This window comes from Emericellopsis cladophorae (genome assembly GCF_022114955.1).
Source record: "Emericellopsis cladophorae strain MUM 19.33 chromosome Unknown NODE_54_length_149988_cov_118_678836, whole genome shotgun sequence".
NCBI lineage: Eukaryota > Fungi > Ascomycota > Sordariomycetes > Hypocreales > Bionectriaceae > Emericellopsis > Emericellopsis cladophorae.
In genome coordinates this window covers 1-26572 of record NW_026250979.1, presented here as the reverse complement: position 1 = coordinate 26572, position 26572 = coordinate 1, and the positions used below count along the sequence as shown (strand labels likewise).

General features: G+C 53.5%; 6 protein-coding genes across 6 annotated transcripts; 3 read left to right on the top strand and 3 right to left on the bottom strand.

Moving 5' to 3' along the window:
* Positions 1 to 409: 409 nt before the first annotated feature.
* J7T54_004495 (uncharacterized protein) lies at positions 410 to 1679 on the bottom strand (the record flags this gene model as incomplete). Its single annotated transcript, XM_051509080.1, has 4 exons — positions 410 to 623; positions 684 to 928; positions 1188 to 1323; positions 1642 to 1679. 4 exons carry the CDS (start codon positions 1677 to 1679, stop codon positions 410 to 412), a joined length of 633 nt encoding a protein of 210 aa, XP_051359857.1.
* A 2308-nt stretch (positions 1680 to 3987) lies between these two features.
* J7T54_004494 (uncharacterized protein) lies at positions 3988 to 7068 on the bottom strand (the record flags this gene model as incomplete). Its single annotated transcript, XM_051509079.1, has 1 exon — positions 3988 to 7068. One exon carries the CDS (start codon positions 7066 to 7068, stop codon positions 3988 to 3990), a length of 3081 nt encoding a protein of 1026 aa, XP_051359856.1.
* A 2558-nt stretch (positions 7069 to 9626) lies between these two features.
* Positions 9627 to 10934, top strand: J7T54_004493 (CTD kinase subunit beta-like protein; the record flags this gene model as incomplete). The annotated part of the gene is made up of 1 exon (XM_051509078.1): positions 9627 to 10934. The coding sequence occupies one exon, from the start codon at positions 9627 to 9629 to the stop codon at positions 10932 to 10934; it is 1308 nt and encodes a 435-aa protein (XP_051359855.1).
* Positions 10935 to 11608: 674 nt separating this feature from the next.
* Positions 11609 to 14329, bottom strand: J7T54_004492 (Signaling mucin-like protein; the record flags this gene model as incomplete). Its single annotated transcript, XM_051509077.1, has 1 exon — positions 11609 to 14329. The coding sequence occupies one exon, from the start codon at positions 14327 to 14329 to the stop codon at positions 11609 to 11611; it is 2721 nt and encodes a 906-aa protein (XP_051359854.1).
* Positions 14330 to 20266: 5937 nt separating this feature from the next.
* On the top strand, positions 20267 to 22719 carry J7T54_004491 (uncharacterized protein; the record flags this gene model as incomplete). The annotated part of the gene is made up of 5 exons (XM_051509076.1): positions 20267 to 20583; positions 20634 to 20994; positions 22005 to 22047; positions 22094 to 22334; positions 22383 to 22719. The coding sequence occupies 5 exons, from the start codon at positions 20267 to 20269 to the stop codon at positions 22717 to 22719; spliced, it is 1299 nt and encodes a 432-aa protein (XP_051359853.1).
* A 1969-nt stretch (positions 22720 to 24688) lies between these two features.
* J7T54_004490 (uncharacterized protein) lies at positions 24689 to 26006 on the top strand (the record flags this gene model as incomplete). The annotated part of the gene is made up of 2 exons (XM_051509074.1): positions 24689 to 25750; positions 25830 to 26006. 2 exons carry the CDS (start codon positions 24689 to 24691, stop codon positions 26004 to 26006), a joined length of 1239 nt encoding a protein of 412 aa, XP_051359852.1.
* Between the last annotated feature and the right edge of the window lie 566 nt (positions 26007 to 26572).

Genomic DNA, 26572 nt, shown 5'->3' with positions numbered 1-26572 from the left:
CGTCTCCTAGTGAGACTGGCTTGCCTTCTACTCCAACCTACATCCCCGGAGCCGCGAGTGGCCTGAAAGCATCGGGCTTCGGTATTGGTCTGTTGGCTTTGATGCACGCCATGTTCATCTGAGTTGACGGGATGTCGGTAATTGGAAGCTTGGGCACATAGTATAACTCACCCCTTGCACCTTCGCAGACTCTAAATTTAACTTACTTTAAATGTTCTTCGCACAAGACGAGATACCAGTCTTCCCGATTTTATCTTCGAATAGTGCGAGCGCTGCGTCGCTGGTAAAAACTAGCTAGCCTCAGGAGGGGGCGGAGAAAGAGGCCAAGGTTGCCTTGCTGTTCGTGGACATCTTCCGCAATCATCTGCTAGCATAAACACGTCTCGCGATCTTGACAGTGAAACCCTGTTCATTCTATTCTCTTCCACTCGACATAGCGTTCCTTGCTTGAGAGACCTCCGCAGAGTGCCCTGTCGAACTCCTGCTGTGCCCCCGGCTGTGCCCCCGGTTGACCAGGATTGAGCTTCAGTCTGTAGGGCCACTTCTCGATGACCGTGTGCCTGTCCTTCACGGTGGCTCCTACAAGTGTTTCCAGTTTGGCGAACTCCAGTTCCTTCAAAACGCTGGTGGCACTGTCAGAGATCTACGAAGTATGGTCACCCGCCAAGACGTCCTGTACTTACCGGTCGAAGTAACGGTCATAGGGTCTCACGAAATCAGGTGCGGATACAAGTTTCATCATGAAAGATTCCATGCTGCCGTTTCCGCCAGTTGATGCCGTTGGTGGCTGCTGCATGTACTTGAATAATTGCTTGGTTGACTTGCTTCCTTTGGCCATGCCGGCTACTTCGTCCTCGGGAGTCATTGTTTCGGCAATAATGTTCATAAACAGCGTGATAAGGGTCGCGTTAGGGTTCGCTGCGGGTGTCTGGAGCAGCGGCGTCATGAGCGCGACTGTACGATGCGGCCCAATGTAGCCACAATCTGAGATGTTCGACACCAGGGTGCGTTCACGTCAGCGATGGGCAGCGGCAAGAATACGTTCTTTCAGTTCTCCATACCTCGATCCGATCGAAGGAGTCCAGCTCAACACAGTCTGGCAGCTCGCGGGCATCGACATGCAGAATCCGAAGAGTTGCCTTGACGGCAGACAGACGACGGAGAAATGACCCCAACACGGCACGTACATGGTAGAAGAGCTTCACATGTATGTAGTTGGTCGTAGACCCGCTCGAGGTGGCTTCAACATCATTCAAGAGCCATTCGTTGAGAGGGACGGCACTACCACTCAAAGGCCATGCGTCAGCAGCCTGGAAGAGAGTCCTACAACAGTGTTAGTGTCACATGCCTCCCCACAGACAGGCTGACACTCACGGGTTGGGCTCGACGAAGTCACCACGGGGTGACCCAAACGGTAGCAGGATACCGTCTTCCCAGTACCGACGCTTCGCGACTCGATGGAATTGCGAGTGAAACAGCAAATGCCGATCTCGATAATCTTCCTTGCCAAGGCGCGATTTGCAGTCTGTCTTGTGAGACGTCCAGTGGAATTTTTAACATCTTGGACCGCAGTACTAAGTCATTTGTCTTAGTGGAAGTTCTCGTTTCTTCAAATAGTAAGGAAATGCCTTGTCAACTTACCACGACAAGCTTGCGATTCTTGCAGGTGAAAGGTCCATCTTTCTGAAAAGCCGTGTTTTCAGGAGATCAGGCGGCGCAGATGATATCCATTGGCGCCATCTCTTCGATGTCCGACGTGAGAAGATGTATGTGAAAGAGTTTACCGACCTGATGGAGCCGGTGGATGGTTACTTCAGAAACCAGAACGATTGGACGGCTCTGTGTATGATGGCAAAGTGAGTAGTTAGCGATGCTGAGAGTGATGTGAGGAGGGGGAGGGACTGTCCAGCATGACCACAGCCTTACTCGTTTGTGGTGTATTGCACGTGTGTCTATGCCTACAAACATGCGGCTTGATGGACAACCGTTATACCGATTACCGCAAAACATTTAGGAAATATTATCAGGCGTACCATATCTGTTATTGAGCATACCTACTGGGGTCAAGTACGTATAGCAGATACTATGGCGTAGAGGCTCCCTGCCCTATAGCTGAATTTCGTAGCACTTGTAGGCCACGGCTACTTATATTATCTTTACTACTTCGAGTATCTTAGACGCCGCGAGAAGGCATAGATAGTACAAAAACGTTCTAGGCGAACAACGCACTAGCTAAATAACGCACTAGCTATGGCCGAATAACGCTCTAATGTTCGTATGTTAGCGATAGCCTTGAAAGTTCAAGGCGATACTACGAGGCAGTGGGTATGCGCCTAAACAAGGGCTGCTGTAGCTCGCCACGCCATACTTAGCCCCACTGGGTATGCTCAATAACAGATGGGGTATGCTTGATAATACCCCCGTAACATATATGGCGTGTGGTCCTCCTTTGGCGTCTTAGTGCAGTGTCTCGAATGCATATGTACCACGAAAATGCATGTACCGTACTCACTATTAGCACCACTCCTAACAGGGCTATTGTCTAGCCAGACACACCAGCGCTGGCGACTTTGTCGAGTGAGTACGGTACCTACAAACATGGTAGATGCATCACACTCGTGGAGTGACGTTTGCCTCGGTTTTCAGTTGCTGATGTGGCTTTGTATAACGCAATGTGTACTTTCAAGTCCCACTCATGCTAGAATTGAAGAAGACTGTCGTTGAGAGAGGAACGAAGTCTTGCCGATGAGCACATGCACATCAACCGCGCAAAGCGGTTTGGTGTTCCCAGGCCCCGGTGCGTGCACTCAGCAAGGGGAACTCAACGTTGAGCTCTTTCTCGTCGAAGCGAAGGACGTCCACCTGGTAGGAGTTTTTCCAGATGACGACATGAAGTGCGTCCTTCTCGCTTGAAACACAAAAGCATCCCAATGAGTATTCGGGGGGCAGATGTAATATAGGATGCCCATTCAACGTCACCAGCGTAGGACAACCTCGCCGCTTGATAACATTGAGCCCCTTCGGGATCGTATTCTGTGCTCCAGGTACATCAATGGATCCATGGTCCGTGTATATCGTCCCTGGCGAGGGCCATCTCAACAGCGTGCTGCAGTCAAGATGTGGCAGTTCTACGATGACCTCACCCCTGCGCCAGTCGTACAGCTTAATGTCCCCTTCTCCGAGAACTGCAATCTGGTTGGAGCAAGGTGAAATGATAGCCGCATTGCCAGCTATACGTAGCCTAGTGCATGTGTTTTGTCTTTGAAGTACGGGGTATGGTGCATCCCGTAATTCCAATACATGCACGCTCACTGGTCGACCTCCCCAGGTTACGTGACTGGAGAGATCCGCAGTGACCAGGAAGCCGAGGTCTGGCGAGAATTTCAATGTGGAACTGCGGAAAAAACTTGTATTGTGGTAAGCCTCGTGTGTCAAGACTGGACGAGAGATGTGGTCCCAGTGCCAGACTCGGATGCTCTTCCCGGTGGTGATTGTAGCCAGCCGTGTGCCATAGAAGAACAGCCTACAGCAATCACGCCGCAATTCTGACCTTCTTGGGCTCGGAAAGTCATCTTGTGGGAGCCATCCTGGTTGAAGATGGAAACCTCGCCGTCATCATAGCCTCTTATGATGAGTGACAAATACTCAGAAACCTCTGTACAATGAGGGCGACGGCCTCGCGACGGGCTGTTCGCCAGGCTTGTCACAAGGGTCGAGGGCGATCGAGCAAAAGCCGGGAGTACAGAGAGATTGTAATCATCGGACTCTGTGGCCGTGAGCACGCGCGACTCACGACCGAGCACATGTGGTGCGGACTTTTGTGTCGTAGCACCACGCACCATTCTGTATATCTTCACACCTTTGATAGTAATCGCACCGATGAGACGTGCTTCGGGCAGGACCACAGCTTTCATGCCGCCCAAATCTGGACGTGCAAACAAAGGTACCTCAATTCTCTGAACCCATCCCTTGTTGGAGATTGACGGTTCACGAGTGCGAGCCTCTTGAGGTTTGGGTTCCTGTCACAGACAGCTTCAGGTTACATTCAGGAACCCAACGCTGGACTTGAGGCAAGTTGTCGTTGATCCTCGTCAGGTACATCTCCGGACTTCGGACCCTTGGTTTCTCAACGCTGTACAGATATGCCGATTCGGAGCTTGCATCAGACAAAATGACTCTGGCTGAGATGGGCATGATAGATCCCTCTGTGATCATACGCGTGACCTGTTCAGCGACATCTACCCAGACGTATACAATGGAGCAATTTCTGACATCCCATATTGCTATGCCCATTTTCTTCGAAATGCTTGTCATGGCTGATTTGGAACCCACGTCGAGGGTGCCAAGAACAGCCAGGTACCGCGAGTCCGAGGAGAACTTGATGGAATGGCACATCACCATGGAAAAGTTAAACGATTGTGTCTCTTCGCCATTCACCACGGACCGAAGCGATACGCGTCCTACGTTGGAGGCATAGGCTAGCAGCAGCCCGTTGGGGGAAAAGTCTACACACCCAATCGCCACTTCGGCATTGGCGAACACATAGGACTGCTCCCCAGTGTCCAGAAGAACAATTTTTAGGCTGCCGGCCGCTTCATCCTGCCCGGCCACATTGAGGTATTTGCAGTAGCCTATAGCAAGGAAAGTCGCGCAACGGGACAAGACAAAGCAATTGGGGGTTGCGCTCCTGTGTGGAAGGCGTGCAATAAGGCGACCGGTTTGAGCATTGAATCTGCGGATATAACCACTCATGCTGTACGTGACCAGAATTTTGGCGTCCGAAGAGAGCGCATAATTCCTGACATTATGCGTATAAGGGACAGTAAGCCCGACACAGTCCAAGTCTTCCTGCGCAGCGGGAAGTTGAGACAGCCATCTGGGCTCGCCCTCCTTGAACCGCTGGCGCACAATACTTGATCTGGGCGAGAAGACAAGTGCAGACGAGTATACCTGGAGCGGTGCCTCGTGGATCTGCGTTGCATGCGCCTGTATGAAGCATTTGGTGTCCTCGAGAAAATCCAATAGGTCCTCTTGGCCATTGTCGAGTATCTGACTTAGGTTATGCACAGCATGTGCTACATGACGCGTCGACCCCATGCAGCTCATCGCCTCCAGCCATTGTAGCAGGAACTGTTGAAGAAAACGCAAGACTTCGTGGCAAATCTCACCTGGCACGCCGCCCTTGGCCGTGTGAGACATCCAGTATGAGCAGGCATACATCAAGTCAGGGGCCATTTGCTGCTGCAGTTGCTCGTACTCAATGTCCCTTCTGGAGGAACCAGGATATGACAATTGACAAATATTACGAGTGAGCTTGCGACTCAGTGTAATGCGACACCATTGCGCAATGTAGCGGTGTGTCTCCTTCTCGCTGATGCCGAGTGCATGTCGCTCAATAGTCAGAGGATTGAGCAGAAAGTCGCGGAGCGACAAGTGCAAAAGTCTGATGGGCAGATTCTCACTTCCTTCCACCTTGGTATCCGGCACGCGTAAAACAGAATGGAGAAGATTGAGCATGTCCCAAATAGTCGCAAGATCAATATCAAGTAAGCGATGTAATAAGGTTGCAGAGACCGGTGTCTCTGCGAGTATGATGGTCCCAACGACCATGCGGAAGTTTGAGACACGCTTCTCTCTGTCGAGGACTCCTCTCATGAGACGATCCAGCACGGGCGTGTACGTGCTTGCCAGAGTGCTCCCGCCGCCCGTATCTTTGTAGCTCAGGAACGTTTCCAGCTGCTCTTGGGGTTTGCCCTCCATCAGCTCTCCAATGAAGCGACAGGCAGTGGCTGCGAAAATGAACAGCGGCACAGACATGCTGACCAGCGCCTCCAAGTCTGGCCTGGACGGCCAGTTCTCCGGCAGCTGAAGGGCTTTGATGGTCGTGCCGTTGTAGTCATTGCGAATGCGTTTTGTCTCCGTTTCGATGAATACAGCAATGTCTGCCTTTACCACCGTCTCGGGGATCTCATGCAGCACCAAATCTTGATAAGTGGCCTGCACGCCGTGGAACCCTAGTCGCACAGTAAGCTCAGCCCGGCTGGTAGCGAAAACAAGCAGCCGCGGTGACTTGAGCGTTGACAGCTGTGCAAAGAAGCGGACGAGTACTTTGATGCTTGATGCGTCGTCGCACTCATCCAGAGCGTCCAGTACAACGACATGGTATCGGTCGTGACGGCAAGAGTCTTGTAGTACTGTCCACGGCTCATATATCAGCTTCTGGAATTGCTCTTGTAGAGACTTGTCGGGCAACAATGGATCGGAAGCAAGGGTCTTCCTGAGCAGTGCGGCCAACTCTGGGTCGCCGGCAGCCAGTTGCGACGCAATGGTGGTGATGACTTTGGACGATTTGGCACGATCGCCATCGCCACTCTTGAAGAAGAAGCTGGCACCGAGGTTACCGTCCGAATCAAGGGTTCTGGCGATCGTTCGAGCTACGGTTGACTTGCCTGTACCAGCGATGCCGTGAAGCCAGAACAGGGTGCTCGAGGCGGGATCCTTCGCCCACGCCAATATCGTGTGCTGCAAATCTGTTCGCGTTCCTGGTAGACAAAATGCTTCGTTTTCCTCGGCGTAGGAGTTATATGCGGCTGCGCCAACATGAGGCAGTCTCTCGAAGACTTGATCCCTATCCAAGCCAGCTAGGATGTACGTCTGATCGACCTGGGGAGCATTCGTTATGTTCTGCGCACATCTTGCGAGACCAACAGCAATATCGTCGATACCCTTGCTCCGAGCCGACCAGCCTGCTCGCTTCAACATCCGCTTCCATTTGCCAGAATGAGGAGGCGGAACAAGCCTCTCCCTGGTGGCTTCCAGCAGCGGCAGCGCTTCATCCAGTGCCTCGCGGAGCGGCTTGGAAGCACGGAGCGAGTGGCCCTGCGGCCCGTCAAGGAGGGCTTGCACGCGTTCTGCCGTGTGCTTGAGCCTGTTCACCTCCTCCAGCAGCTTATTCATTTCGACAAAGGCACTTTGCACGCTCTTCCCGTAGTCCATTGCCAGGCCTGCCACCTGCGCGGCGATGGTGACGACCGCCATCACCCCAGCCGCTACCTCCAATCCAGACATTGCAGAGGTCGCTGATGACAAGTTTCGGAACGAGGAGGACAGGTGTTGTGTGCTGGGCTAGATCAAGCGCGCCGTATCACAACAAGAGAAGGAGAGAGTCCTGAAGCATATCGCAATTGGCCACTCGTCGTCGGTTTGGCGACAATCACCTACTTACAGACGGGACGCCCCCCAGCCCAAGCTGGTCAGCCCAGCGGCCAGCCCCCCTCGCTTTGTATGCAAGGCAGACGCGGGCCGCCGCTACCTACTGTACCAACAAGCATGCTACCGGTTCTGCGGCGTAAGTACGCCTGTCTCGGGGCATTTCAGCACCAACACGGTCGCGTAGTGTAGTGTGACTGTGACTCTTTTGAAGTCACGGTCGTTGAACATTGAGCCCAAAATCTTTCATCGTCTGAGTCCTGCTGTTCGCTATCCTCAGCGAGCGGCTACAGCTCAACACCAGTAGCTGGAAGCATACTGTGTGCCAAGGATTGCGCTGCGCCTAGCGAAGCCCTGAGGGATAGAAGTTAGGTGAGTTGCTGTTGATGATCGGGATGCGAATGCGTCGGCCAGAGTCCAGGGGTCCAGAGTGGGAACAACGCCTCGGCAGGTGCCGCGCACGTGATCTGACGTTGCCGTCGCGTTTGGTCATTGCTAAGGTACCTTAGTCGTAGGTAATGACCACGCATCAAGGTCCAGCACCGTCTAGGTACCTGCCTCACATTATTTTTCAAACTTCATCAAACGACGACGGGGTGCCAAGCGACAGGCCGCACTGCTGCACTGCCACTTCTAGACCACTCCCGACGTCCGCCCACCGGGCCACATCGACCTGTTCTCGAAACACCATGGTCTCGCGTTCGAGATTACGCGACCAGCGCCACCGTTGGATATTTTTGCCCTTGATCTCTGAAACAGGAGAGAACCCGGCGCTTCTGCTGCGCTAGTACACCGATAGCAAGTGCCGCGTTGCCGGCCTGTGCCATTCGCCGAGAGGCAGTGCTCGCCCCATCGATCACCTGTCGATCGCAAACTCGCAGCACCAAGATCTCTCAGGGGATGGCTGTTAGGTGCTAACCGCAGCTTTGCGTACGGAACTGGCTGCGTCACCCCAGGAGGAGGCTTTGAAGCTCCAGAAGTTTGAGATAGCCCGCTCAACAAGTGAGCCGGCCGCGTGTGTGGGCATCTAACTAGCTGATCTCTCCCTCTTTGCTGGTGCTTTCTCGTTTGTGCTTCTTCTTCCTCACTTTCTACACATTCCAAACAATCAATCATTACCACACTCTTTCTTTGACAAACTCACGTGCAGCACTATCGTTCCAACTTTCATACATCTCTAATTCTTCTCTCACTACATCAATCTTGGCATCTCTTGGCAGGCTCCAGGGACCCAGCGAATTCGACCTATTGCCAAGCAAACCGACTTACAACTCCAAACTATCTACCACACAACGACCCTTGCCAAGATGAACTTCTCAATTCTCCTCGTGGCTTCATTCGCTGCCATGGCAGCGACTAGGCCTTTGTTCCCTCTCATTGGCGAGAACAGCGGCTTGATTCCTTTCCACCCGACAGTCTCGTCGACAGATATGGAATGAAGTTTGAAACACAGTAAGTTGATTTGGCTATCTCTGCTTTCCTGCCAATTCATCGAAATGTTATGCGTGGAATTTCCAACGTTCGACTGGAAAAGGATGTGTCGTGCTCATGCACTGAGTTCACCCGACAGTGTTTACTATGTTTTATCGCACATTCTCATACTGCTGTGCTTCAGACTAACCGACAAAGATGACAGATGGAGCACTACGGACAGGTGGTTGGTTGCGGGCTGAGGGGAATTATTCCTCCAAATCATTAGGGTCCTGGCGTTTGGGAGTCATGTACATGAAGACTCGAGCCAGGCTTTCAGGGTTGCAGAGGCCAGTGGTTTGAGTCACACTAGACTATTCAAAGCTCAAAATATGAACTGTGCCAGATGGGCTTACTTGCCGTCGCGCTTTTGTCGTTGGTCAATTTGTCTGACATGGTGTTCGCTGGGCTTGGTGATACCATCATTCATTACGCACCCTTAGTCACAGACAGTCAGCGCATTTTGTCGTAACCGCGTTGAGATCGGCATGTGCTCCAGGGATATCTCTCAGTTTATCAAATAGCCAGCAGAAATTCGAAAAGCAGCGTGCCGTGCCATTATCCCGTTGCTAGGGATGACCTATTGCGCACTGTGTCAGTGTCCTACATTCGTGTATACACAGTGCGAATTGAGCTCTTCTCTGCTACTGCTACACTTCCAGTCGTCTCCGGCGCAATCGCAGCCTCACCAACGCCAGAAATTATCGCGATACTGCCAGATCCCGGCTCGACGCGTCCCACCAACGTAGACGGCCGCACCTGTTATTTGTTCGCAACCTTTCGAGCCAGATAGAGATTTGTTTGAAAAGCTGCGGTCCGACGAGATCGCCTTTGTTTAATTCCCAGCGACAGCTCCGACAGACAACAGCCTCGTCGCATTCTTCCCGAGTCCTGACCCAGTCCACGATTGTCCGTCTCGACCGCCACAAGCGCTTTTGCGAGGCATTATGCCTCCCCCAACCGAGCGCCAGTCGAACGGCGACCACGCAAAACCCGTCAAAGTAGGCCCTCACCCAGGCCATATCCGCTCCTCGAACCAGTACACCCCAGATGCCATCATCCGCTCCCTCGTCTCGTCCCGCGAGGACACTCATCGTCTCCAAGGCGTGTCCCTCCTCAATTCTGTACGCACGCATCTGCAGTTGCCCGTGCGCACCTTTGCGACGTCATGCGTCTACTTTCACCGCTTCCGTCTGTCCTTTCGCGACGCCGACTACAGCTACCAGGATGCGGCAATGGCCAGCCTCTTCGTCGCCTGCAAGGTCGAGGACACCATCAAGAAGAGTCGGGAGATCCTCGCCGCGGCGTACAACATCAAGAACCCCGACAAGCCACTCGCGCCGGACGACAAGGTCTTTGAGGGACCGAGCAAGGTCATCATAGGGTTGGAGAGATTGATCCTGGAGACTATCGGGTTCGACTTTCGAACGCGGTACCCCCAGAAACTGCTCGTCAAGACCATCCGCCATGTCCTGGCGCGAGACGATCCCACAGGCCAGCCCTTCTTCGCGACGGCCTACGCCATGAGCATCGACATGTACAAGACCTTTATCCCTATCAAACGCACCACCTTCTCCATGGTCATGGCCATTGTCGAGCTCACCGCGCGCCTCCTGGGCGGAGATCCCGCCACCGTCGAGCGCGCCATTGACTTTGGCCAGTCGAAACGCCAATACTCCCGTCCCGCCATCATGGAAACCATTCTCGACCTCCTCGACCTGTACATCCAGCACCCCAAGTCCACCCGCCTCGGGACACAGTTTGACATACAACTGTTGATGGACATAAAGATCAAACTCAACCGCGATCTGGAAGGCAAGGATATGCCGCGCCACCTGTCACCCTACTGCCCTCGCTGCGAGGCCACGCCGTCGGTGATGAACGGCGAGGACGCGAGCAACGCCTACACGCCCTCGGTCACATCACCCGCCACACCGGCTTCGTCGGGGACGTCGCTCAAACCAAAAGGGCAGGACAGCACCATGCGGTTTGTGTTTGATCCGGAAGCAGCCGGTGCAGAGCGCGACACGGTGAGGACATACTTCACCGAGGAGTTTGAGGAGTACGAGGTCGAGGTTGACGAGCCTATCCCGCCGCCACCGCAACATCCTACGGGACCATCCCATAGAGATGATGGAGGCGGCTATCGTGGGAGAGGACGGAGCAGGGGTCGTGGCAGGGGAGGAGACAGATGGGGTGGCCCATATGATGGCTTTCGAGGCGGCCGGGGGCGAGGTCGAGGGGGGCATAGATAAGAGATGTCGAGTTTTTTGCGATGGATACACACACAGATTCCCGATACATGTTCTGTTCACTGGTTCGATTGTCTATACAACAGTTTATACGAACCTACACACGGACACAAACCCCACCAGGATATCCGGTGATCGCCACCACTCCCATCATGAACTATGCACAAGAAAGGCAGCCACGAACCCCCGGATCACACGCGCCATGTGTCTTCCTCCAATCCTCTAGTAACACCACGAAGAAAAGAAAAAAGTATAGGCCTCGAAGTAGGAACAGGCGCGTGTCTTCTTATCCAATGACGGACATCATCCACTTCTTTTCACAGACATGATAAAAAACGATTAAGAGCAACCGCAGCGTACGCATCCAGCTAAGAATATGATGTATCCCAAGATAGACAAGTCGCAACTGTGGTAAGAGAAAGGTGACCGACCAGACAATGCACGGGTCATCGTCAAAGCCATGCTAAACAAAAAAGGGAAAAAAGGGAACGCAGGGAGAGTACGGAGCCAGATGAGCGCGATTTCGGTAGTTTGTTCGGCGAATGCTGCAACTCAAAAGGTCAGATCCATCCGAAGCAGAGGGGTCCGCTCGCGGACCCTCCCTCAGGGTATCGAAGTGTAGGCAAGAAAGAATGGTGCAGAGGTTGGCTTCGAGAAGGGGGAAGGCCGGTCAACTTCTAGTTCCAGCCGAGCGAGTTTTCCGTGGCGACGGGCGCCGAGATGTTGGCGGTGCGCGCAGAAGGACCACTACCGTGGCTGTCACGTTCGCGTTGGCCAGCGGCGCCGTAGTGAGACATATCCTGGCTCATGAGAGCACCACCCATCATAGCAGGGCTGCCATTGCGGGTGTACTGCATGTCAGAGGAGGCGTCACTGCCAGTGACAGAACTCGTACGGCGGTGACCTTGACGCTTGCGCTTGTAACGGCGGGCAACAATGAACATGGCTCCACCGTACAGGGCCGCAAGACCAAAAGCACCAACAGCGATACCGGCAGTGGTAGCCTGATCCTTGGAAGACCCGGTGCTCGTGTTGTTGTCACCGGAGTCGATGGTGTTGTTGTTGCTGTCGTCGTCGTCCGAGTTCGAGCCCGTTTGCTGGGTCTGGCTGTCTTCGTCGTCATCCCCGGTCATGTTACCGAAGAAGTCGATGCGGGGCTCAATGTCGGCTGTCAGCTCATTAACCACGACCTTGTCGGTGTTGTACACAAGCGAGTTGGGATCGTCAATGTCCATCCTGAGCTGGTCGAGAAGAGATTCAGGGTAATAGACCTTGGCAAGGGTGGTGACGAATCCCCACTTGTCACGCGTGTCGTACGGCACCAGCATAGACACGTAGACCTTATCCGACTTGACCTTGCCAGCTGTCGACAGAGCCGAGGGAAGCAGTTGGAAAATCTGCGCCGCGGCAACCGTGTTCTTGGCAACGTGGTTGTAGTTGAGCGGGTACTTGAAACCAATGTTGATGAGAACGGTGCCATCGGGAGCCTCCTCGACAGGATTGTTGGGAAGAATCTTCTTGGGAATGTTGTTGGGCAAGGTCTTTGTAGATGTGCCCGTGGGCTCCTCGGTTGGCCGAGTGTAGATGAAGGTAGTAGGATCGGCTACAATTGTCGTGGGGAGCCAGTCGTTGGTGTTGGTGAAAGTCGCCGTAGGCTGGATGCTGGTAACAGGATCCTTGACCTCCGTAGCCGTTGGTATCACCGAAGCCGTGGGTTCCTCTTCAACGACAGACGTCGTTGGCTTCTCCGTAGGCTGCACGGGCTCCAAAGACGCAGGTGTCGACGCGGGCGTTTCCTCATCGACATCAGTGGTGGGGACAAGGGTAGGCAGCGATGAGCCAGGTGCAGAAGGCGGTAGCTCGACGGTCGTCTGCGTAGCATTGCCGATTGGGGGAGGCTCCAGAGTGGACTCGTCAGGTATGTTGGTGGGCTCAGCAGAAGGTTCAGCAGTGGGCTCATCAGTAGAAATATCGGTGGGAACATCCGTCGAAGGTGGCAGATCTGTGACCGTGCCGTTGCCAGGGAGGTCTGTTGGGACGGTCGGCTCACCTGATGCGGTACTGGTGGTACCATCACCAGGCACAGGCAAAGTGACATCAGTAGGGACGAGAGTACCTGTCGTGGTAGCATTAGGCTCTTCCGAAACCGAAGCAGAATCAGTGGCCACCGAATCAGTTGCGGTAGGCTCAGGTGGGAACAGTGTCAGCGAAGGCAGGATCTCGCTAACGACATCGTCACCGGTAGAGGACGGCTGGCTGACAGTGTCGATCTCGCTGACACTGGGTGCAGATGTAGTAGGCTCAGGTGGGAACAATGTCAGCGAAGGCAGGATCTCGCTAACGACGTCGTCACCGGTAGAGGACGGCTGGCTGACAGTGTCGATCTCGCTGACAACGGGCGCAGATGTAGTGGGCTCAGGGGGGAACAGTGTCAGCGAAGGCAGGATCTCGCTAACGACGTCGTCACCGGTAGAGGACGGTTGGCTGACATTGTCGGTCTCGCTGACAACGGGCGCGGAAGATGTGGATGAGCCAGGACCGACAATATCGCTGATCAGAGTCTCAACGGGGTCCAGGAGACCGTCCTGGGTCGTCGCGGGAAGCTGAGTGGGGACCTCCGTTGCCTCCGAGATTTCATCGCCCCCTGGCTGAGTGGGCTCGGTAGCATTGGTACTCGGGTCAACGGTAGTGGAAGAATCGCCAGGTCCCGCAATGTCGCTGATCAACGTCTCGACGGGATCAAGCAGGCCGCCCTGGGTGGAAGAGGGGACCTCAGTCACCTCGTCCTCATCGCCAGTTGCTGTCGCAGTCGCAGTTGCAGTGGGCTCAGCTGAAGCGGTTCCGGAAGACTCTTCTGACTCGGTGGCGCTGGACTGCGTGGTCGACTCGTCGCCAAGAATGGGGTCGAGGATAGGGTCGAGAAGGCCGTCCGTGGTAGACGTGGGTTCCGCTGTCTTCTCACTCTCGGACTCTTCCTTGGTGGAATCAGAGTTGTCAGCAGTCTTCGTCACGCTGGTTTTGTCGTCCGACGTTGTCTCATCCGCCACGTCTGAGGTTGTCTTGGCCACAGTGGGACTGCGGGTGGGTGTCGATGATGTGGTCTCGTCGCCAATGAGCCCCGGGAGGTTGATGATACCAGTTGGTCCGATCAGGATGCCATCATCTTCGTTATCGGTCTGAGTCGCGTCCTCGGTGGCCGTCGAGTCGCCATCACTTAGGCTAGGGTCCAAGATGGGGTCGAGGAGGCCGCCGCGAGTTGTGGTAGGCTCAGCGCTGCTGGTGACATTGTCGAATTGGCGCTGGACCTGACGCGGAAAATAGATACGAGGCTTCTCGGCGGAAACTCCCGACAAACTGAGGACAAGGGCCGTAGCCAGTGCCCAGGATTTCGTCTGCATTTTGTAGTAGTTATGTATAAGCGAGTGTCGTTGACGCTTTGCGCGTTGTACTGCCCTTGTCAGCGAGCATACTCAAGCAAGTAGACAAGCTCTCTTACTATATGTTCAATTTGTAGAACGAATGTATGTAGACCTGAGGTCTTGTAACGAATGTTGTCTTGTGACAATACGTCAGCAACGACTTTCACAAGCGCTGTGGGCGCAGCTTCGACTTACTTGCACGATATGTACGGGATGAGTGAAAAGAGCGACTTGACGAAATTCGTCGAGGGGGAAAAGCAATCACACCGTCGGGCAAATCGTCAGAGCAATGAACAAGTCGGAATCGTTGTCGTGGGTGAGCGAGGCGTTGATCGGTCGAATGAGACGGGCCTCGATTTCATCCAATCGTGTCAATGGGAAACACTCGAAAACCAGTCGATGATCCGGGGCATAAGACAATCGCACGCACGGTGGCGCTGGTTGAAAGTGAGGGAAACGACGTCGCCTGGAGGAGGGAGCTTGTCTTGTCAGTCGGGTTGCAGCGAGCGAAGGAAGGTGAGCGAAGGACGTCGGCAGTGGGAGGGACCAGAAGAGGATGGATTAGGAGGATGCGTGCGTGAGGGCGTGCGCTGCTCTCCTACTGGGCTCGACCGGGGGCGCGGACAGGGTGTGACAAACAGGTGGACACTCCTTTGACTCCTTGGGCACCCTGACTTTGGAGAGGACGAGGGAGCAGGATGCGCAGGGGTACATCGCGAGGCCAGTAGCTACCTGGGGTATTTACTTACACTCGGTTGATGGGGTTGCAAAGATTTGAAGGGCACCGCTGCGCAAAGGCGTGAGATGGCAGCAGTGCAACGGCAGTAGGTGGTGGCGAACCGTGGTTGAAAAGAGCGACAGAGGCCTCTCAAAGAGCGCCAGCGAAAGTGAGGGCCGAAATGCAGAGAAGAATGCGTACAGGAGGCTGTCGGAAACAGAGAGACAAGGGGGTGTACGTGAAGGGGGCCGCAAGGGGCAGGTGAAAGTCGAGTCGAGATGTGAGGCCTCATAAACCAGGCAGATCTCCTGCAGTTATTCTTAGCTTGCAGCTCTCACCACCGCACTAGCAGTCCCCACCATGGACACCTGTCTGTGTCAGGTTCAGCATCTTCAGTGAAAAGAGCGAGCTGTGGCTTGACAGTATTGGCAATGTTCAAAAAATATTACGATTATGTACTACCAGTCTCGTTTCGTCCCACAACTGCCCATAGTTGGAACGCTACAAGCTCAGACTCTGTACCGCGACGGTGGAGATTTGAGTTGGGCTGGCGGCGGTTGCGAGTTGTGACACAGCGACTGGAGTGCCCACTGACGCGTTGCAACACGACAGACATGCGTAAACGTGTTCTACAGTAGCGCTCCCTACCTGCTGAAGAATGAAGGGCACGCGTCAGCAAGAGACATTTGGGTGCGCATCCGGTTCTATGAAGTACTCTTGTTCCCTTCTCAGTAACATCACTTCTTGCTGCCTCTTCAAGTCTCGATATGATCAATTCATACCGGGCACATCCTATCAATATTACCTTATCACCTCCTACCAGGCTGTCGGCCTGCTGTTGTACAAGTGCGCGCAGCTGACGGTGAAAACGAAATTGAACGGCCCCTGGCTGGAAATTACTTCGGCGGGTCCAGGTCCATCATGGCGTGTGGGGATGCGAAGTGCGTAGCGGCACTTCAATTCAGGAACGACGGTAAAGAAATACTTCTATCCCCCAGTAGCCCACAGCGTGAGTCAAGTACCCCTTAAATACAGCCCCTTCTGGCTTCCATGCGGCACCGGGACCGCCGTATCAGGGGAAATGCAGCAAGCAGAGCAGATAATTGGCTGGCTGGTCGCAGTCCGTTCCACCAAGTGACTGGTCCGACCTTAGCGCCCGATTGTAATGAGGGGAGAGTTAGACGACAAGCCACAGAGGTGGTCTTTTGATGATTTGCGTCGACAATCCGGTCAGGTTGTCAGAAGAGAGCCTATATGTAGAGAGCTGTTGTGGGCCAGAAAGGGACGATCTGCTGGGAGTCTGCCTATGTCAAGTTACCAATTGCCGTCCAGTGTTCCGCAGAGACCATATTCGGTAAGCCATCACTCGGGGAAATCGCCGAATCATGTACGTAGCTCTGGTAATGGTTGCTTGATCTGACGCTCATTTCCGCCCACCGTTTCCTTACCAACACTATATGTACGTATGTACATGTAGATACGACAATCAACGACCGCCACAATATCCTATGTAAGTATGCGCCGAGTACTAACTTGTTGTTTCGTTGGTAAAGTACGGATATTAAAGACAAAGTCAATTCCTCGCCCCAGCGCTGTCGGACTGCATATTAATAAACAAGCTCAAGAGCGCTGCAGCACCTCCACGTGTGCAAACGCCACCCGCAAATTGACTCCATTCTCCCAGCGATCCAGCCAAGTGTTTGTCGTTTGAACTTTCCTTTGCGAACCCCAGAAGCGGCACAGATGGAAGCCGAACGTGATCCGTCAAAGTCACTTTGACTCTAGCCTCTAGGTACGTATCACAATAGCAGCTTGAGCCTTGTTTTAGATCGGTGGGCGGCTCTGTCGAAATCGTTCCATGATGGCTCCATGTCCTTTTCCATCATCGAGAACCCCCCACCTTTAGGAATGCCAGTGCAGGCAAACCTCCACCCCGCCATGCCAGTCCCGCGTTGTGTTATTAGTTCACGACACGGACGAAAGCACGACGCGCTCAAAGCGTGGGGTGAATCTGATCAATAGATACATGCAGCCACTGGCATTCCCGCCTGTGTCCTGAAACCAAGGCAAATGGTGTGTGGTGCGCTCGGGGCTCACGTATATCGCCTGTTCCCTGAGAAACGGTGAAGCAGGGCCGCAGGTGAGCCGGCGGAATGTCCTGACATCAATTAGTCGCAGTCTACGGAGTACGTGTGATGCTCCGGAGGATGCGGGTCAGCTCAGCCTCCACGTCGCTCGTACACTTCGGATCCTATGCACGTACTAAGAATAAATGTTGCCAGTGCTGGTAGCTCCTCTGGAAAAGGGAACTCTGAGCTCGCCAGTATTCCACATCATGCCCTTTGACGTGAATGTTGCGCGGAGTTGAATTTCTCAGCTTGGCTAAAGTTGATGTTAGTCTTTGTCTCTTTGATAAGGCACAAGGGTCTTGTCACCCGGCTGTAGAACGTGCCATTAGGGTTTCCACTGAGGCAGCAGGTCTGATAATTATTTCATAGTGCACTGATCAAGTACAGGGTAGTTTCCTAGTGCGATGTGTAACATAAGTAGTACCTAAGTATATTCGAACAACGCTAGATGCCGAGGGCATGTAAGTCAGACTCGCCCTGCGAACGAAGGAGAGGATGCAACGTATCCACGCCAAATAACCATGGCAATCCGCACAAGTTATTGAATAAGCTAAATTATCACGGAGCCATTTCTTTGACTCATATATGATGTGGACAGTGCTCTAAACTCGTTGCGAACCTACCGGTGTATGGGCGTCATCTCATCATCAGACAGCCGAACACCGTGGCATGATCACTCATCATGCTGCCCAGTTATTTAAGAGCGGGCATTCCACAAGAACTAATGATGCCTATCTGACCGATGGTGAGCTAACTTAGCCGCTGAGAAAGGCCTTCCAGCAAATATAGCGCTCAAGCTATCCGTGCTTGCCTGCACGTGCCCGATCCTAGACTCGGCCACATGCAGCGAAGGGAATGGATCTTCATTCTATTTCCATCGATATAGAACATTAAGTCTGCATTCATCAATAGGGATTCGTTACGTTTTCATCACAATCTGCGCCAGACTCTTGTATACATGTACGTTCAGATCAAGTGGTGACGTTGGGGTGAGTCAAGGTATCGTCAGAGTCGCGGAAGCCATGGAACCGCCATAGATAAGAATAGAAGTAGCATTGTTGATTTGTTGAGATATAAGAGCTAGTACCGAAAATGAATGCAGACTTTGTGCGACGATCGGAATGCTATGGCAGCTGCATGCATTATTACAAGTGTTCTCAGCAATGTGCATACACTCGGCGAACGAACTGACACACTTCGACGGCACTTTGCCGTCTGGTCTCTCTCCATGGTCTGACGATGCTAAAGTACTAGTAGTCTACTACTCAGAATTCTGAGTAGTAGATATCGATTAGCGTTAACGTCGCCTCACATCAATGACGGTAGTTCCGGAGCTTGATCTGAACCGATTGCTAATCCACGGAAGTACAATGCTCGTGGCCCATCTTCCGCCTCTCAGATTTCTAGATACATCTAAAGGTATACGCAGCAAAAGGCCTTGCTACGTACCATAGAACCCATCAGGCCAAGCTTTTAAACAACAATCGTCAACATGGTCAAACAGACAGTTCTCATCACAGGCTGCAGTGAAGGCGGAATAGGTGATACTCTTGCCCAAGCCTTCCACAGGAAGGGCCTTCGAGTTTTCGCCAGCGCTCGCAATGCCACCAAAGTCGAACACGTCAAGGATGTTGGCCTCGAGATTCTACAGTTGATGTAAACGACCAAGGGTCGATTATAACAGCAATGTCAATTGTCAAGGCTGCCACAGGTGGACCCCTGGATTTCCTCGTCAACAACTCAGGCGCAGGTGAGTCCCAGAGCTTTGATTCGGACTGTTGATAAAAGCCTACTCTTCGATAGGGTACAAAATGCCTCTGCTAGACTCAGATATGGCTGTTGACAAGCAGATGTTTGACGTCAACTTCTTGGCTGTCGCTGCCGTGACCCAAGCATTCGCGCCGCTTCTGATTGCCGCGAAATGAACCATTGTCAACATTGGCTCCGTGGCTGGCGACATGCAGCTACCGTGACAAGTCTGTAACGTCGCAAGCAAAGCTGCTGTCGCTATCTTGACAGGTCAGATGCGCCTCGAGCCACCGCTCTGTGGAGTCCGGGCCATTCTCGTCACCACCGGTGTAGTGAGGACAAAGTTCTTCGACAATTTGGCGACTACACCTTAGATGCCCAAGAGGTCTCTCTCTTACCCGGCAAAGGATGTAATTGAGCCAGCATTGGCAGGAACGAAGCTTGGTAAAAGCGCCATGGATGTGGATGCGTATGCCGAGATTGTTGTCAACAATACGATCCAACCAACCCCAAGAAGCATCTCTGGGCGGGAGGAAATGCGCTTTTCACTTGGCTGGCTTCAACATCCGGCTGAACGACTGTCTGTGTAGGTTATTTCCCTCGTTTTTATCGGTCAGCGTCATTCAAGTTTTCTGACCAATTTCTCGGGATCTCATCCTCCGCCCTATTATGCACATGTCGGATATCACAAACGAGATCCGTAATGCGGAGAAGGGGAACAGAGTCGCCACAAAAGGAATTAACAGTTTCCTTACCAATTTCTGCTTTCACGAAAACGACATGTCAATTTTTCTGTCTTAATAGTCTAATTGGGCTGAAGTGATTTGTGTGGCTTTACTCCAGTCGTGTCGTACACATCCGTATTCAATTCATTGACTTCCTATATGTCACGTAGCTATCGCGATGCGCCCACGCACAGACTCAGATTTCAGTCTCTGGGTAGACGCAGCGCGAGATTTGGCAAGGATGTACGGCGAAAATCGAGATACAGCTAGGCAGCCTTGAATACTTTGTGCTCGTCAGCCGTTGCCCGTCACATGTCCGGGTATTCAGGGTCCGACCCGGCCGACGCCGCCGGAGCTCAGCCCCGCCCATTGCATAGTGGGGCGCCTAGACTACTGACACAGGCACAGACCAACATGGCCAAGACCCCTTGATACCACCTCAGCTCATCAGCCTATTATCATGAGACTGGGCGATTGCGTCGCCGCCTTCTCCTCTCGCGACTCCATGATATTCCCTTAGATCACCTCGGTCCTCTGTTTCGTTTGCGACAATCCATATCATAGCGCTCTGCTTCTTCGCATTTCCGCGCTTAACATGGCTCGTCGCTCAAATTTGGCGCTGACCGTCGTCCTGGCGCTCGTTGTCCTTTTCAGCATCTCGTACCTCTTCTCTTCCTCGCCCAGCAGCGGCTATGCGGGCTACAACCGCGACCCTGACTATGTACCTTCGCAGGTGCAGGCTGAGACTCTAAAGGCTGAGCCTTTGATGTCTGAGCCTCTGGAATCTGAGCCTTTGAAGTCTGCACCTGAGGCTGTTGACCAGCCAAGTTTCGCGGTGGACATGGAGGCCCTGCCAGCAGGCATCTTAGAAGGAGAGAGCATCGCGCCCAAGCTGGAGAACGCGACGCTCAAGTATGTATATGCAGTGCTGGCATTCCGGTTGATTTGCTAACTATCCACAGAGCCGAGCTTGGCCGCGCCACGTGGAAATTCCTCCACACCATGGCCGCACGCTTCCCAGAGAACCCGACCGCCTCCGACCGCACCGCTCTCGAGACCTTTATCCATCTCTTCGGTCGACTCTATCCCTGTGGCGACTGCGCGCGACACTTCCGCCAGCTCCTCGCTGAATACCCCCCTCAGACGAGCAGTAGGAACGCTGCCGCAGGGTGGATGTGCTTTGCGCACAACCTTGTGAATGAGCGATTGGACAAGGAGATTTTCGACTGCAACAATATTGGCGACTTTTATGACTGCGGCTGTGGCGAAGAAGGCAAGGAAGGCGCAAAGGTCGAGGAGGGGCAGACACCTGAGGATACCCAGGTAAATACTGAGCTGAAGCTGGAGAAAAAGTCATAGGCAAAGAGAGTTGGTTTCTGCCATGGCCACCTTGAATATACGACGCACATAACGCCATCGGCATGTATAGACTGAGCATTTCTACGGTGCTTGTACTGCCTCCGTCTTCAGCGTGATGTATCATATTCCCCCGGCGCTAGATTAATGATTTCCATGATCGTGCCTGTTTCTTTGCTAGTTGCTTGCGAGCAAAAGGCGATGCTTCACTGCTTCTCATCTCTAGCATATGGCCATATCTGTTCGCTACATAGTGGAAAGCGTTGATGATATACACAAGGTGAGGAGCATTTGCAATAGACGACTTTCACATCACGTACGTGGATCACCTTCACGAGAGATCTTGGAGGTCAGACTTAGACAGGGTAGCCAGTTCAACAAAGCACAAACCAACCTCTTGTACTTGGAATGAGAAGTAGACAACCCCTTCCAAATTCCAACATGTCCCTTTATTAAACATGATATTTTGATCAAGTACTCTGGATACCTCAGCCAGCCCTGTCATGCGCCAGACATTGTTTGCTGCGAAACTCGTCACGTGACTGATGTCATGCGACGGGCCTGCGCGTCGAGAAGCTGCCTGAGCTCCATCATCGACCCAAACCCGAGCTACAAGTTACAACCCCACGAAGCGTACGGCTTTCTCTCTACATTGACGACCCGCGAGCTTGCCACGACCCCGGACCTGTAAAACGAACGAAAGAATCCCGATTCCCGACACGAAACCCAATCATGGCCTATGGTCGCAACGCAGGCGTGCTGAACGCAGGCAAGTCCAGCTGCGGGCAGTACCCAGGATCACTTTCTAACGGGGACCCCAGATGGCATCCACGTTGATATGCAGGCCCTCAAGGCGGGCGAGGTTGAGTAATTGTTCCTAGACTCGTTTCCACTTTGGGTCAATTCGCTAACATCTTGCAGCTTGGGTACCACAATGTTCGTCCCAGCGATTCCCAGCACGGCCGGTGTTCTAATAGGATGATAGCATGGCAATTACCTTCAAGGATGGTGTAATTCTAGGTACGCCCGGGAAAATGCTCGAAACCGGCCTATGCTGACCGACTAGGCGCCGATTCCCGCACAACCACAGGACCCGTCATCGCCAACCGCGTGACAGACAAGCTCACAATGATCGACGACAACATCTGGTGCTGCCGCTCAGGATCAGCCGCCGACACGCAAGCTGTGGCAGACATTGTGAAGCGCCACCTCGATCAGCATGCGGTGCACCACGGCGAGCGAGCCACAACCGGACAGGCAGCGAGTATTTTGGCGGAGATCTGCTATGCAAACAAGGACATGCTCTCGTGGGTATAACCTCCCCATTGCAAGAGCAGACATTCTGACAAACTCAGGGCGGGACTTCTTGTCGCCGGCTGGCACCCACGATACGGCGGCGAGGTCTACCAGGTACCCCTCGGCGGGTCATTGCACAAGGAGCCATGGGCGATTAGCGGCTCGGGTTCGACCTACATCCGGGCGCTTTGCTACAGGAACTGGAGAGAGAACATGGAGGAGAAGGAGGCCATCCAGTACGTGAAGGAGAGCGTGCGGGAGGCGATCAGGAATGACGGCAGCTCCGGTGGCGTCATCCGTCTGGCGGTGTTGACGGCGCGAGGTGTCGAGCGATGGTTGTTCACGCCGGACGACGACTACAGCAAGCCGACGGATGACAAGCCCCAGAAGATGTAAGGGGATGAACAATCATGCGCGTCTTCCATCATAGAGCAGCATCAATCAGAAAAAGAGCTGAAATCATGGCTCTGACGTGTCACACTGCGCATGTACCTTTTACAGGGTCGTATGAGAAGGCGTGTCTACGCCAACGTGGTTACTTTTAGTTCTATAACTTGCGTTACTAACTGCCTATCCGTCGGGCGCGTGCCTATGGAGAGAAGAATTCTGTCGGCCACGTTCTTGAGCACTCACCGCTGGCAAGTTGAGCTTGACCTTGAAAGATCAGCTCTGAAGGCTGAAACTATCGGTGAAGGTGTAGAAGCAAGAGGTATGCATCGCATCGCTTGCGCGCGATCAACCATGGAGGTGTGCGTCTCCAGTATCAATCTATCAAATCACTTAGGGGCCCACGTGGGCAGGGCTTTGGCTGCTAATAAGCTACCCAGACCGATAACGGGTCTGTCGGAGGATTGGCGAGGCAAGAGCGACTGGATTGGAGCTCGCATAGAAATATGCGGAGGCTACGCTTCTTGAATTGCGAACATTTGTTCTTGATCCTTTTCTTCCTCCTTTCGCCTTGTTTCACAGCTTCTCAGCGGGCAAGAAGTGGGTGCAACACCAGAAGTGGTTCGAAAGACTGGCGCAACAGGCACAGAAGGGGTTTGCCACGGAAACGTCCGTCCCCCACCCAAGGAGCCGACGTCGAGGAGCTGGCGAAGGAAGAGCGCGACACTGCTCTCAAGAAAGCAGGAGACGGGAACAATCGAGGAGCGCGAAGAACCACACCAAAAGGTGCAGGGTTATTGGAACCGGTGCCGCTATCCAGGCCGCCGACGCTATCGGCTACAGCTCGAGTCCCTGAACCCTGAATTTCCGTTGGAGGCTCGGAGTTGAAGTCTCGAACGCTTGCTGCATCTTTATCTCGGAGCTTTGGGGCTGGTCTTTGGGCTCCGACGGCCGCATAAAGATCGATTGAGAACCAAATCGAATTTGGACACATCCGAGTGGCAGTTCTTTGGCCATTTGTGTGTAAGTTCAACATTTATCTCACTTCGTCCTTGACCTTGAATACCTTATCGATGTGCATGAGCACGCTGGAATGAGCAACTGGCCCGCCGTTGCCAGCCAACTTGAACTCGATGACGCGGGCGAGACCGGCTGCTCATTGCATTCGCATGGAATGGGTGGTCATCACTACCATCGCCGTCACCGTGCATGGAGATTTGCTTTGCCTGTTCTGAGCAGCATGACAGCCTTCCAGTCCTTGATGAATCGCCAGAGTTGGTGAGCCAAAAGGCAGTCCCGATTCCGAGAATTTGTCGGCATCTGCTACCACATCTGGCAGAATCGATGCGTTCGGGGCCCTCCAACTTGCAGTGCCAGTGTACATTAGGTGGGAGTGGAGCCCCAAGCCTGTCACTGCCACCCACTCACTCCAATCCATCACCGTCTTTTCCCTGCCCGTGCCCGCCGCCGCCTTGCATCCACCAGTCCGGCTCGTCCTAATTCCCAATCCCCAATCCTAATCCCAACCCAAACAACAGCAGAGCAACGGCAACGACAACATCACAGTGCCTCAAGAGATACCCAGCATACGGCATTGCATTGCGATACTTTTTTGTCCTCTTTCTTTTGCCCTGTTCTCGTGCGCGTTCAGTCATTGATTGTGTAGCAACATTTCACTCGTGAGGCCTCGCCCGCATTACGTCTTGCCCCTCGTCCTCAGCCAAGTACGACGTTATCTCCCGAACCACTCGACGACCAACATCACGGCCGGCCTGCCGAAACGCCTCAACACACACCATAGCTAATATATCTGCCCTCGCTTGGCCCAGCTATCATCACAATCAGCTAGCGATTATATGTGCCGACGATATCATCGACAACCACACACCCAGACTCGCACCTCCACCTGATCGTCAATCTCAATGCTATGGCAGCTGTACTGAACGACTACATCACTCAACCATCGCGATTCCACGCTATGATCGCGAACCCTTCTATACAACACCACCACCCTCACTCTTATGCACATATCCATGAACCTCAACAGTCACAGCGATCTGCGTCACGATCACACACAAAAGACGACTCTGCGGCCTCGCGCCTGCCCTCGCCACCCTCATCCTCCTCTCCAGCCCACGCTTCTCCCGTGCTTCCCGCCGACGATGCCAAGAAGGTGCCCATGGACCCCACCATGTCGACCACAGCAGTCGCAGAGACGTCTTCGCCGCAGCCTCCGTGGCAGCAGCTCTCGCCAGCTGCGTCCAACCTCCCATTCTCTTCTTCCGACAACTCGCCGCCCGCGATAAGGTCCATTGTCGTTCACGTGCGCGATCTTGCCCATGTCAAAGCGCTCGCCGCCTCGAATACGTTTACCAGCCCCAGTGTCGACGACCACCCTTCAGAGCAGACAAAGTACGATATCAGTGCGATGCCCGTGGACGATATCATTGAGATGGTGGCGGCACTTCTCACCAAGATCACGTCAACAAACGACCAGCAACACGACGCCATGCAGCGTAACGTGACACACCAGCAGCAAGCCAACCAGTCAAACGATTCGCCCGGGGGCTCGTCTAGCCCTCTAAGCCACTCTGTCCTGGCTTTCCACGGAAAAAACGTGCCGGGAATAACAATTCTGAGCTATCTTGCGCGCATCCACAAGTACTGCCCTACCACATTCGAGGTCTTTCTCAGTCTACTCGTGTACTTTGATCGCATGACCGAGCGCGTGAACGACATGGTGGCCAAGAGCGAGGAAGCGGGGCGGAGCGCAATGGCACAGGCACAGTCAAAAAAAACAGGTGTGAGCCTCCAGCATCCCCAGGTTGCCACGCCCGTGCGGGAGCCTCAGGCGGGCGACGAAACCGATTCCGATCTTGCGGATGACGATGACGATTTGGAAAAGGCTGCCTCGAGACCAACCCTGGAGGATGTGCCTGCCCTAGGACATGCTCCTTCAACATATTTCGTTGTGGACAGCTTCAACATACATCGGTTGATGATAGCGGGCGTCACATGCTCAAGCAAGTTTTTCTCGGATGTATTTTATACAAATTCCCGATACGCCAAGGTAAGACTCCCCCAGCTGCACACGAGTGACTCTCATACTAACAGCTTAGGTCGGTGGTCTCCCACTTGCCGAGCTCAATCATCTGGAGCTACAATTCCTAATTTTGAACGACTTTCGACTTGCGATCCCTGTCGAGGAACTGGAGGCCTACGCTACCATGCTGGTAGAGTTCTACGGACGCGAGATGGCTTCGCAAGCACAAGCGGCGGCCGATCAAAAGCCATGAGCGCATGTACGTACGGCTCAGTTTGGAGCACACAACGTTTTGAAGGGCGCGAGAGTCCAGCACGCTGGTTGCTCATGGGAACCCACTCCCTGTCTAGACACGGCATACCTTCGCGCGTGCGCGAGAGTGTATGCAAGGCTCACGCAAGTTGGTGGTAATGACTATGCAAAGGGAGAGCTGACGGTGCATATCATGTCAGGCTGGCGGGGTGTTCGTTGGAACGTTATGATTGTGGGGCGTCGGGGGCGTTCACGGTAGAAGGGCCTGCTTTGAGGGCTTATGAGAGAATAGATCTCACGACTGTGTTTCACATCGGATTTCCATGTTATCATTTGTTTGAAACGTGTTTCTAGTTGCTGTGAAGACCCCTGAGACAAGATGACAAAAGGGGCAAGCTCAATAGAGGCTACACGAAGCAATGGTGATCTCAGTAAGTGGTAGCCGCCTGAGCTCGCTGTGTGCATACATAAATTAGAGGCGACAAAGTGCATAACGTGATTGATAAGCGAACCGCCCAGACAAGCGAACCGCCCACTTTCCTAAATCCCTATAACAAGATCTTTAAT